Raw genomic sequence first — 11,250 nt, 5'->3', positions numbered from 1 at the left:
AAACTAAGATCATGGGATCTGGTCCCATCACTTCATGGGAAATAGATGGGGAAACAGTGGAAACAGTGTCAGACTTTATTTCTGGGGGCTTCAAAATCACTGCAGATGGTGATTGAAGCCATGAAATTAAAAGACGCTTACTCCTTGGAAGGAAAGTTATGACCAACCTAGACAGCATATTGAAAAGCAGAGACATTACTTTGCCAACAAAGGTCCGTCTAGTCAAGGCTATGGTTTTTCCAGTGGTCATGTATGGATGTGAAAGTTGGACTGTGAAGAAAGTTGAGTGCCAAAGAATTGATGCTTTTGAACTGTGGTGTTGGAGAAGACTCTTGAGAGTCCCTTGGACTGCAAGGAGATCCAACCAGTCCATCCTAAAGGAGATCAGTCCTGGGTGTTCTTTGGAAGGACTGATGCTAAAGCTGAAACTCCAATACTTTGGCCACCTCATGTGAAGAGTTGACTCATTGGAAAAGATTCTGATTCTAGGAGGGATTGGGGGACAGGAGGAGAAGAGGACAACAGAGGATGAGATGGCTGGATGGCATCACTGACTCGATGGACATGAGTTTGAGTGAACTCCGGGAGTTGATGATGGACAGGGAGGCCTGGCGTGCTGCAAATCATGGGGTCACAAAGAGTCGGACACGACTGAGCGACCGAACTGAACTGATAAAACCTAAGAAAATTTTGGGAAAATAACTACCAGACAGATCACATGAGTCTGCTTCATGAGTAGAATTCCCAGCTGGCACAGTGGTACAGAATCCATTTCCAATGCAGGAGACCCAAGAGACCCAGGTTTGATCCCTGGGTCCAGAAGATCCCCTGAAGAAGGAAATGGCAACCTACTCCACTATACCTGCCTGGAGAATTCCATAGACAGAGGAGTCTGTCTGGAATGGCACGGTCCATGGAATGTCAAAGAATCAGACATAACCGAGCACAAAGGAACAAGATTACACTTCACACTCTTCTATGGTATGTTAGCTCATTACCCTAAGTAGATATTAGTTTGCAATTTTTAATCATATCAAGTCTAAAATAGTAGTCATGACTTTGACACGTAGAAGATGTGGATTCTACTCTATCACACATCTGTACCACTGCTTGGGAATAAAACCTTTTTTTTTTTTTTTTTTTGGTGGTTGATTCAAGTAGGGAGAAATATTTCAGTTCATAAAGAGGACTCCAAAAATAAATTCCACAAACTGTGTCCCTCCATAGGTAGAAGTTCTATCACCGAGTAGTTCAGAATGTGATCTTATTTGGAAATAGCATCAGTACAGATATAAATAGTTAAGCTAGAATGAGATCATACTGGATTAGGGTGGGCCCTCAATCCAATGTGATCAGTGTCTTTATTAAAAAAGGAAATTTGGACATGGAGACAAACACACAGAGAGAACGCAATGCAAAGCCTGGAGAGATGCGGCCACAAGCCAAGAAATGGGAAAGATGGCCAGCAAACCACCAGAAGCTGGGAAGGAGGCATCAAAAAGATTCTTCCTCATAGCCCTCAGAAGAAATCAATGCTTCCCACACTCTGATTTGAGACATCCATCTCCTAGAACTCTGAGACTGTACGTTTCGGCTGTATAAGCTGTCTGGCTTGTGGTACTTTGTTACAGCAGCCCTGAGAAACTAATAACTAAGGGACCAAGAGACCTCCCTGGTGGTGACCTCCCTGGTGGTCCAGTGGTTAAGACTTCACCTTCCAGTGCAAGGGTTGCAGGTTTTTTCCCTGGGCAGGGAGCTTCCCTGGTGGCTCAGACAGAATCCGCCTATAATGTGGCAATGAAAGTGAAAGTGAAGTCACTCAGTCGCATCTCTTTGTGACCCCACAGACTATTCAGTCCATGAAATTCTCCAGGCCAGAATACTGGAGTGGGTAGCCTTTCCCTTCTCCAGGGGATCTTCCCAACCCAAGGACTGAACCCAGGTCTTCTGCATTGCAGGTGTATTCCTTACCAGCTGAGCCACAAGGGAAGCCCAAGAATATTGGAGTGGGTAGCCTATCCCTTCTGCAGCGGATCTTCCCAACCCAGGAAGCAAACTGGGGTCTCTTGCATTCAGGAGGATTCTTTACCAGCTGAGCTATCAGGGACCCAGGTTCAGTCCCTGGGTCGGGAAGATATCCTGGAGAAAAGAACTGGTGACCCACTCCAGTATTCTTGCCTGGTAAATTCCATGGACAGAGGAGCCTAATGGGCTACAGTCCATGGGGTCACAAAGAGGCAGACACGACTGAGCAAATACACACACACAAGGTATCAAGAAGTTAAGTCCAAGCGAAAAAAAAAAAAAAACACAGCCTCTCAGCCTTACCATGGTCCCCCAGCCCCCAGTCCCGTGCCCAGGGAGCATCCTCAGAAGACACAGAAGGTAAACAGCAGTTTCTGCTGCATCATAGGTGACTTGAACACCAGGACGCCACACACACCTAAGGAAGCCGGTTCCTGGTGTAAACACATCAAAGCACGCAGTGGGCAGAAGAGTCTACAGAATCTGTGTGTTCATCCTCAGACCCACAATTACAGAGAAACCATGAGGAAGGGCTTGTCATGAAAGGATTAGGACGGATGTACCGTGAAGAAAGGATAACGATTAAGGAGTCCCTTTCTCCTGGCACGTCTCTCTCCCTGCACACACAGGCAGCAGCCGTCATGGCTACTAGATGAAAAAGAAGAGGTGGCACAGGAAGTCAAGGGTGATGACTCCTAATGTCATTTAGTGTCAGTCCCTCCCTTGTGTCTGACTCTTTGCCACCTCATCAACTATACAACCACTAGGCTCCTCTGTCCATGGGATTCTCCAGGCAAGGATACTGGAGTGGGTTGCCATTCCCTTCTCCTGGGCATTGGCCCAACCCAGGGATCGAACCCAGGTCTCTTGCATCTCCTTCAGTGACAGGCGGATTCTTCACCTCTGAGCCACATGGGAAGCCTACATTATCCTAGTTGGGAAGAGGCAAATCCCAGAGGCTGGCTATCCAACCAGGGACGTCACAGAGATGAACAACATGGATTATTTTGAGAATAAAACCCTGGGCCTCCCTTGGTTCCAGCTGTCTGAAAAACCGTCACCGAGATCTACCCTGAAGGGACTGTCTTCCACATCCCAGCCCAAGATCTTAAGTACCAGAGTGAACTATCTCTTGAAGCACAGTTACTGCCAAGAGGCCCTCCCTCAAGGCACACGGTCTTCTTGGCGTGTGCGTCATTTTCCCAGGATGTTGACCAGAAGTAGAAGAGAAGAAGTGGGAAGAAAGGAGCGGGCATTTAACTGTTCCTCTACTGCCTGTGTTCATTATCTTCCAAATCCACCATAAACAGATTCAAACTCTGCACAAAAAGAAAATGGTATACAGACACAGTGATTTCATCCCAGGATATGAAAGTCAGGCACATCTCAGCCTCAGGAAGTACAGAGACAGACACAGACAAAGGCTGCAGGCTTGGACTTCCCTGCTGGCACAGTGGATAGGAATCTTCCTGCCAATGCAGGGGACACGGGGGTTCGATCCCTGGTAGAGGAAGATCCCACCTGGCACAGAGCAACTAAGCGCATGGGCCACAACTACTAAGCCGGCGCTCTAGAGCCCAGGAACTGCAACTCCTGAACCCCCAGTGCCCAGAGACTACTCTCTGTAACAAGAAAAGCCACCACAGTAAGAAGCCTGAGGACGACTAGAGAGCAGCCCCCGGCTCTCCACAACTAGAAAGCCCAAGTGCAGCAACGAAGGTCCAGGGCAGCCAAAAATAAACAAATAAAAAGACAGCAGGTTTCATGTCATGAGTGTACTAGTGTGTTAGTTTCCTTCCTGTTGCTGCTGTTGTTGTTGCTGTTTTACTCACTGAGTCGTGTCTGACTCTTTGCAATTCCATGGATTATAGCCTGCCAGCCTCCTCTGTCCATGAGATTTTCCAGGCAAGAATACTGGAGTGGGTTACCATTTCCTCCTCCAGGGGAGCTCCCCGAACCAGGGATCAAAATTTTGTCTCCTGCATTGGCAGGTGGATTCTTCACCACTGAGCCACCAGGGAAGCCCTAAACAAATAAATAAAAAGGCAGCAGGTTTCACGAGTGTACTGGCACATTAGACACCTTGGGCTGCTGTAACAGGTCACCACAGATTGGACGGCTTAAAACCACAAAAACGTCCTCTCTGGCAGTTCTGGAGGCTGGAAATTGAAAGCCAAGAGGTTGGTAGGGCCATCCTCCCTCCAAAGGCTCTGGGAAGGAATCTTTGCTTGACTCTTATGGCCTCCGGTGGTTGCCAGCCATCCTTGGCTTTCCTTGGCTTGTTATTGCTGTTGTTCAGCCACTAAGCTGTTTCCAACTCTTTGGGACCCCATGGACTGCAGCACGCCAGGATTCCCTGTCCTTCACCATCTCCCAGAGCTTGCGCAAACTCATATCCATTGAGTCGGTGATGCAGTCCAACCATCTCATCCTTTGCCACCCCTTTCCCTCCTCAGTCTTTCCCAGTATCAGGGTCTTTTCCAATGAGTCAGCTCTTCACATCAGGTGGCCAAAGTATTGGAACTTTGGCTCCAGCATCAGTCTTTTCAGTGAATATTCAGGGTTGATTTCCTTTAGGATGGACTGGTTTGATCACTGGCTTGCAGTACCACAACTCCATCCTCTGCCTCCATCTTCACTTGGCCCTCTCTGTCGAGTCTCCTCTGTGTCTTCAAATCTCTCCTTATACAGACATCGAGTGTAGGGCTCACCCTAACCCAGTATGACCTCACCTTTACTCAGTTACATCTGCACAATCCCAATTTCCAAATAAGGCTATACTCACAGGTCCCAGGGTTAGGATTTGAACATGTCTTGATGGGAAGGGAAGAGATTCTACCCATCACAATGAGTAAGACACAGAGACCAGGGGTTAATCTGAATCTTGGTCCCTAAGTAGCCATGTCAGGTGGATACAAGTAATAAAAAATCTAACTAACAAAAACGAACTAACTTCAAAACGCAGGAGGTGGTAATTTTTTCACCACTAGAACCTCCCTTATCAAATTAAGACCTCAGTTACAACAAATGAGGGGAGGAGGAGGAGATCGAGGCTGGTAGACGTGGAAGAGCAAGAGAAAGGACCCAGTAGCAGCAGAACGGACTGAGTGAGAGGGCTCACTGTGACTTTGGTAGCACTGAAACAGGCCAAATGCACACAGCAAGTCTGTGCTTTATCCTTAACAGCATCCTTTTCCAGTTCTTGGCCTGAGGGTTTGGACCTGGAGAATGCACGGATGCTTTATCACTGGAGAGCAGCTAAATTGGGATCACAACTTTTTTTTTCTGTTTTTTAAGTTAACATAAAATGATGGTAATGGATTCTACTAGTCTCTAAGGAGGTCTTGGGACAAACATCTCAACTATTTCTTCTTGCTCTACTTATATAAAGCCTCAGTTTAGATTTGTGCCCCAGGGGGCGGGGAGGGGGGCACAGCTGAGCAGAAGCACACTGCAGCTATTGAGTGCTTCTGAATTGGTTTTATTTGCTGACCACTAAGGAGTCCCTAAACTGCTGCTATTCGAGGAGTCAGATAGCCCTGCGCAAGGGAGCCTGATCGCCATTAGCCGTGGGGCTGGCCAGCGCCAGCTGTTTCAGGATCCGATCTACAAGATGAATTCATTTTATGGAATGGAGTCAGTGCAAGCGAAGAGGGAGGAGAGGGACAATCTGGAACATCAAACAAAGTGCAAAATATTGCCTAATGCTCCAAGATAACCCAGGACAGTCAACATCAAACAGCCCATTAGGCAACAGGTAACCAAAGGGCAGAGAGGTTTTTTGTTTTTGTTTTTTTTTAATTTTCCAAGGCAAGCATTTTGCAAGTCACTTGGTAGAGATTATGCTCTTGAACTCTCCACCTCCTCCCTCCATTCCCCACAGTTCTGGTCTAAATGGGGAACAACTGCAGACGTGATCAGGCTTTATCACCTGCTTTCAAGGTCTCGAGTCTGTCAAAACTCTGAGAAAGACCTAACGCTGTAAGATAACATTTTACTTCCGCAAGACCTCAAATTGATGAGAAGGCCAAGTTTTCTTTAGGAAGGATAAGGCCAGATGCTCTGCGCTTTCTCAACTATGAGGGTTGAAAAGAATAGCAAAACGTAGGATCGATTTAGTGAGAAACCTGTGAGTCCGTAAGAGCAGCTATTGCTTATTTCTAAGCAATTGCTCTTGAACTCTCCGAACTCCCCCCTCCCTTCTCCACGTTTTTGGCTTCAGTGGAGAATGACTGCAGACGTGATCAGGCTTTATTGCCAGCTTTCTAGGTCTCTAGTTTGGATAAATGCCATGTGCTCCAGCTCAAGAGACTCTTAAATGGCACTTGGGAATTACAGCTTGAGGACAATACACACAGCTTATTCCCCACCAGAGATGTGGGCCACCAAAAATGGGGTAACCTTTGGTCAACACAGGAACCACACCAATTCAACAAGAGATATGAAAGTGGCCTCTCACAGCCAACGAGACCACCACTCATTCTACTGATTAATAACAAGAGCACCCACACAAGTAAGCATCATACTCCACCTTATCCTTCCAAATAATAATAATAACTGCTTAAGAAGATCCAGAGCTAAACCTCCTGGTTCAAATTCCAGTTCAGTTCACGCCTGGCTTCCGGACTCTGGCCAGATCATTTGAACTCTCTGGCTTTCAGTTTCTTTATCTATAAAATGGGGATAAAAGCAGTTATGGGAAGCAGATGAGCTCGATAATTCAAATAAAACTCTTTAACGCTGTGCCACACACCCAGCACGTGCACCATAAAAGTGCCTATTATCATGACCCACCTTGCTCTGGTTTCCCCCTGTCAATTTGTTCTGCCTGGAAAAGGGTCAGATTTACCAAGGTTTTCTCTCTGCCTGATGGGCCTGGTCAAATGGGCTCCAGCTGATCCTTTAGAAGGGTCCCCTGTCTACTTTCTCCGGGAAAAAGTGGAAATGATAACCACAGAGAAATAAGTCGAGAACAATTGAAGATCCACACCAAGGCAAGATCAGCCCGATATGACAAGGCACAGAAAGGGCAGGAAGATCCTATGGGAAAAGCACTCTGATTTCCTGTAATTGCCAAGTGGTATTTAGGCACAAACACCAACCTTTCTATCGGCCAAAAGTTGAGCAAGAAGTCAAACGAAAAAGTTCTTCAGGATCTGGTTTCCTCCCTACCCTTCCTCATTTCACACTTTTGGAGGTTCTAAGTTACAGCCACTGATCAAAATGTGAATGAAAATAAATAAATGAACAAAATGGTGAGAGGGAGACAGCAGCCAACTTTATCAATGAAAGTTCTGTATTTTCTGGATCTGCCATGGTGGGTTAGTCGCTAAGTCGTGTCCAACTCTTGCAACCCCGTGGACTGCAGCCCACCAGGCTCCTCTGTCCATGGGCTTCTCCAGGCAAGAATACTGGAGTGGATTGCCATTTCCTACTCCAGGGGATCTTCCCTACCCAGGAGTCAAACCCGGGTCTCCTGCCTTGCAGGCAGATTCTTTATCGACTGAACTATGAGGAAATCTGCCATGAAGACAGTTTAAGATCAGCCAAAACAGGAAAACTATTGGAACCTTTATAGACTGCCTCATAAGAAGACGGTCACACACAGACTCCACAATTAGAATCTGCTAGAACTTTTTCCCATACCTTTCTACTACTACATCCCACTCTGTCCTTGTAATAACTACACCACAGGCAAGGATGCCCTGGTCTCCTTCATTCCAAACTCAGTCTCCAGTCATCTTTCTCCTGCTCTCCACCTTTCCAGGGCTCCCAAAAGTGTGTCTGGTAGTGCACAGAAGTCAGATGTTCTGAGGAAAGACACACTCCTTATGGCTGAGTCCACACTCCTGCGTGGACAGTGAGTCTGTCACTGCTCACGCATCTGCCTGGCCCAACAATGAAGATAATCAGGCAACCCCGGCAAACTGTAATATATCGAGGCCCAAAGTCATCTCATCTCTGTTTTTAAAAAACCAATACTTAGCCTTTTTCTACTGCAAAGTCCCCTTTCGCTTTTTTGAGAAGAGCCTGTTTCAAATCAGCTTCTTTAAAAATTCATAATTCTCCTGAGTCCTTCTAAAAAAAAAAGTCTGCTGTGCAAAGGAGAAGGTAAAAAAGGAAGAATTCATATTTATTCATTTCTAAAAGTTGAGGTGGTGATTTAAATCTTCACATCCCCTTTGATCCTATTATAATTTTAATGGCAGAATCTCCCAGCGAGGGCTCCAGTGGGATGTTAACAGAAGTTTTAACATTCAGGGGAGCAGATGAACTGTGTGACTGAATGAGAAATTCCCCAGCTCAGCCCTGCTAGAAGCAACAGGTCCCTTTGCCTGTCCTGGATTTGGGTCAAATAGCGAAGCCTCAAATCAGAAAGTAGCAGCATTATTTTGTTTGGCAAACGAGCAGGGTTTGATAACGGTAATCCACTCTGATTAGGGATGCTATTTCCTGAGCAAGAGAGCTGGTTACTGGACTCGAATTAGTTGGAGGGTGACCCTCTAGCTTAAATAAAGTCCAGCCACACTCCCTGGACCACAAACCCTTTGAACGGGCATCAATCTATAGGGACTAATCAAGTCAATTCACTGAGATGTCCTTTTCTTCCCTCACCTCTTCCGTTTCCAGGTGTCAGTACAAGAAATTGACTCCTTAGTCCTGATAGGAAGCCCTGGGAGCACTTCTTGAAGCAGTTTCTTCACTCAAGCTCATCTAAATTAGAATGTTTGCGTTAAGAATTAATGAGGGAAAAATTCATGAGGTTATATGAGACAGTTAAAAAGATTTGTGTAAGGAGGGTGGGGTTTCGACTCCACTAACAACTGGGATTCATCATCATTTCCCCATTGAACAGCTCTCCCTCGCCATCACCATGGCCACAACATCTGGTCATGGAAAACATCCCATTCACTGAAGAATCAGAAACCAACGTTCCTATATGGTGGTGCCTTGAAGGACGAAATAAAAAAAAGCGTGGGCAGGGGGGAATCCCAGACAGCAAACAGAGCCCATGACAAAAATAAACACAAAGAATGTAAATAAAATATTATTACAAGCAACTCACTCACCACCTCACCCTCAACAACTCTCTCCCCCAGAAGCAAAAAGCAAAAATATCCAAATTCTGTTCTAAAGAACAGCAGAACTGCTATTGGGAAGAAGCTATGAATACGAAGGTTTTTCTCCACTTTTATAATGTCAAGGTTTGAGACATACTTTTATAAAGAGGACCAGGCCTGGTGAATCATTTAAATTTGGGGAGCAGGAAGTTAAGCCCTGTGTTGATAAGTACCTTCCAGGGGTGACCTGATCTTAGTGACAAGCCATGTTTAACCTGAGCTTTCAAATGTGGAACCCCCCTGCTCTTTCAATCTGACACTTGAAGAGGAAAACAAGAATGCACTGCGAATGCACACTGTTAATAAACCAGGCTCACGCCAAATGCACGTGTGTACATTTCACAGAAGAGCCAGAAGGCCCTTTCTAGAGAGGAACAACTGCCATGCAGAACGCAAGCCAGAGCTAGCCCCTGCCAAGGGTCACGTGCTGCGGAGCACACAGGAGTCCCTACATGAAAGACGCCAATAGAAATAACTTCAAGAGGCAAAAATCCACAAACTCCGCAGAGGCATGGATTCCCCAGGCCATAAAAGCCACAGGCAGGAATTCTAGCCTCATCTCTCCAAGAGCTCCACTCCTCACTCAGATGGGAAAACCCTCCACCTCCGCTCAGTCACTCCTTCCTTTAGCATAAATTCACTGCCCTGAACGAAAGGAAAAACGCACATGTACAACTGGCAGCTGATGCCAGTCCCGAAATACACTTACATCACCTCTGGCCAATGGCTCAGAGCCCAGTGTTGACTCTCGGAGTTAGGAGGCCAGTCAACCACCTCCCCATCTTCAAGGCTAAAGATCTCTTTCCTTGCTCAGTGGGTTGGAGACCCTTGGGGATTGGCCTGGGGTCTCAAGCTCTTACTATGAAACCCCCTCCCCAAAACGACGAGCCCAGGGAGGCTCAGAAAGGGGTCTTGGGGCATCTATTTCTGCTCAAAGCAATGCCCTCTGCAGGTTAATCCTCAGCATGAGAACCCACAGGCAAAGGTTAGTTAGCTTCTCCTAGCATCTCAGAGACAGTCTGGCCCTTCAAATTTTCATTGAAAACCTCCGAAGCCAGCCAGGGCTCCTGGCCTCCCTGTCCCAAGACTTCAAATACATTCGGCATCCAACCGTGCTGTATTTTACCACTTAAACACTTCTTCAAAGTTTACTACGAAACAATGTGGCTCTGAGCCTGCCAAAAGTTTAACTGCAGGATTCAGTAGATTTTATCTGGCAGGGTAGCTGCCCTTCCTCCGCAGAATATTTTCCAGGGAAAGCAGTCATCAGACCTTACAGTCGGGGTGATTTGGGGGTTCCGAGTGTCACTGAATGAGCCCCTCTCAGAAACAACGCCCCACTTTCTCACTTTGACCACCCCGCCCCTTCCCAACTCCCTGGCTCCTGAATCCAAATTAAAGGCAGTTAGACATTTCAGCAGACAGCAGCGGAAAAAAAAATTTTAAAGAGATGACCCCAGGGCATAACTATTCCTGGCTGAACTTCACTTTTGATTTTCAAATATCTGGGGGAGCCTGGGTTCAGGGGAGATGAGGCGAGAGGGCCAACAAATAAGAAAAAATAGAATAAGTAGCATACCATGACCAAGCCAAACCAAGCTTGAGGATTTCCAAATTATATTGGCAAACAAATGCTTTCACAAATCATTTGTTCTGTCTTTCCCGGAGACAAAAAATAACAACAACAACAACAATAATAATAATCTGGATGCAAAAATCCTAACCCCAGACCAGTAAACTGTGTCAGTGGAAACCAATCTAAAATTGCTGGTCAGAAAGGCCAATCTTATATAAATCTCCAGGCGCACTAGCCCCCAAGGCAAAAGTTGTGATGCCCAGAGCTAAGCCTTCTTCAATTTCATCACCCCCAGCTCCCCGACCGGGTATCTGGCAGCTGGGTGAAACCGACAGCATCAGGTTCTAATCTTTGTGTCTTTCATGACCGCTTCAGGCAAACCCTTGCAAGAGGTGCTCTGGTCCTCGGGTCCGAGCACCTCCTCCTCCACGCTGGCCCCCAGCCCCCCGCGACCCCTTACCTGCAGGCGCTCCGTGGCCGGCTGCCACATCTTCCAGCCGCGGGGTTGGGCACTGGAGACGCTGGCAA

At 46.7% G+C, this 11,250-nt stretch overlaps 1 protein-coding gene across 1 annotated transcript in view; it reads right to left on the bottom strand.

Annotated features, from left to right (window-relative positions):
• Nucleotides 1-11,244, bottom strand: part of PID1 (phosphotyrosine interaction domain containing 1) — a 264,516-nt gene extending 253,272 nt beyond the window's left edge. Inside the window, exon 1 of the mRNA XM_010837023.1 lies at nucleotides 11,183-11,244. Within this exon, the coding sequence (XP_010835325.1) occupies nucleotides 11,183-11,212 (30 nt within the window). The 5' untranslated portion in view covers nucleotides 11,213-11,244. The remainder of the gene's footprint in view (nucleotides 1-11,182) is intronic.
• Between the last annotated feature and the right edge of the window lie 6 nt (nucleotides 11,245-11,250).

This window comes from Bison bison, unplaced genomic scaffold (assembly GCF_000754665.1).
Source record: "Bison bison bison isolate TAMUID 2011002044 unplaced genomic scaffold, Bison_UMD1.0 scf7180017864068, whole genome shotgun sequence".
Lineage (NCBI taxonomy): Eukaryota > Metazoa > Chordata > Mammalia > Artiodactyla > Bovidae > Bison > Bison bison.
Note: the sequence above shows the minus strand (reverse complement) of the source record. Positions and strands in the feature narration are given on the sequence as shown.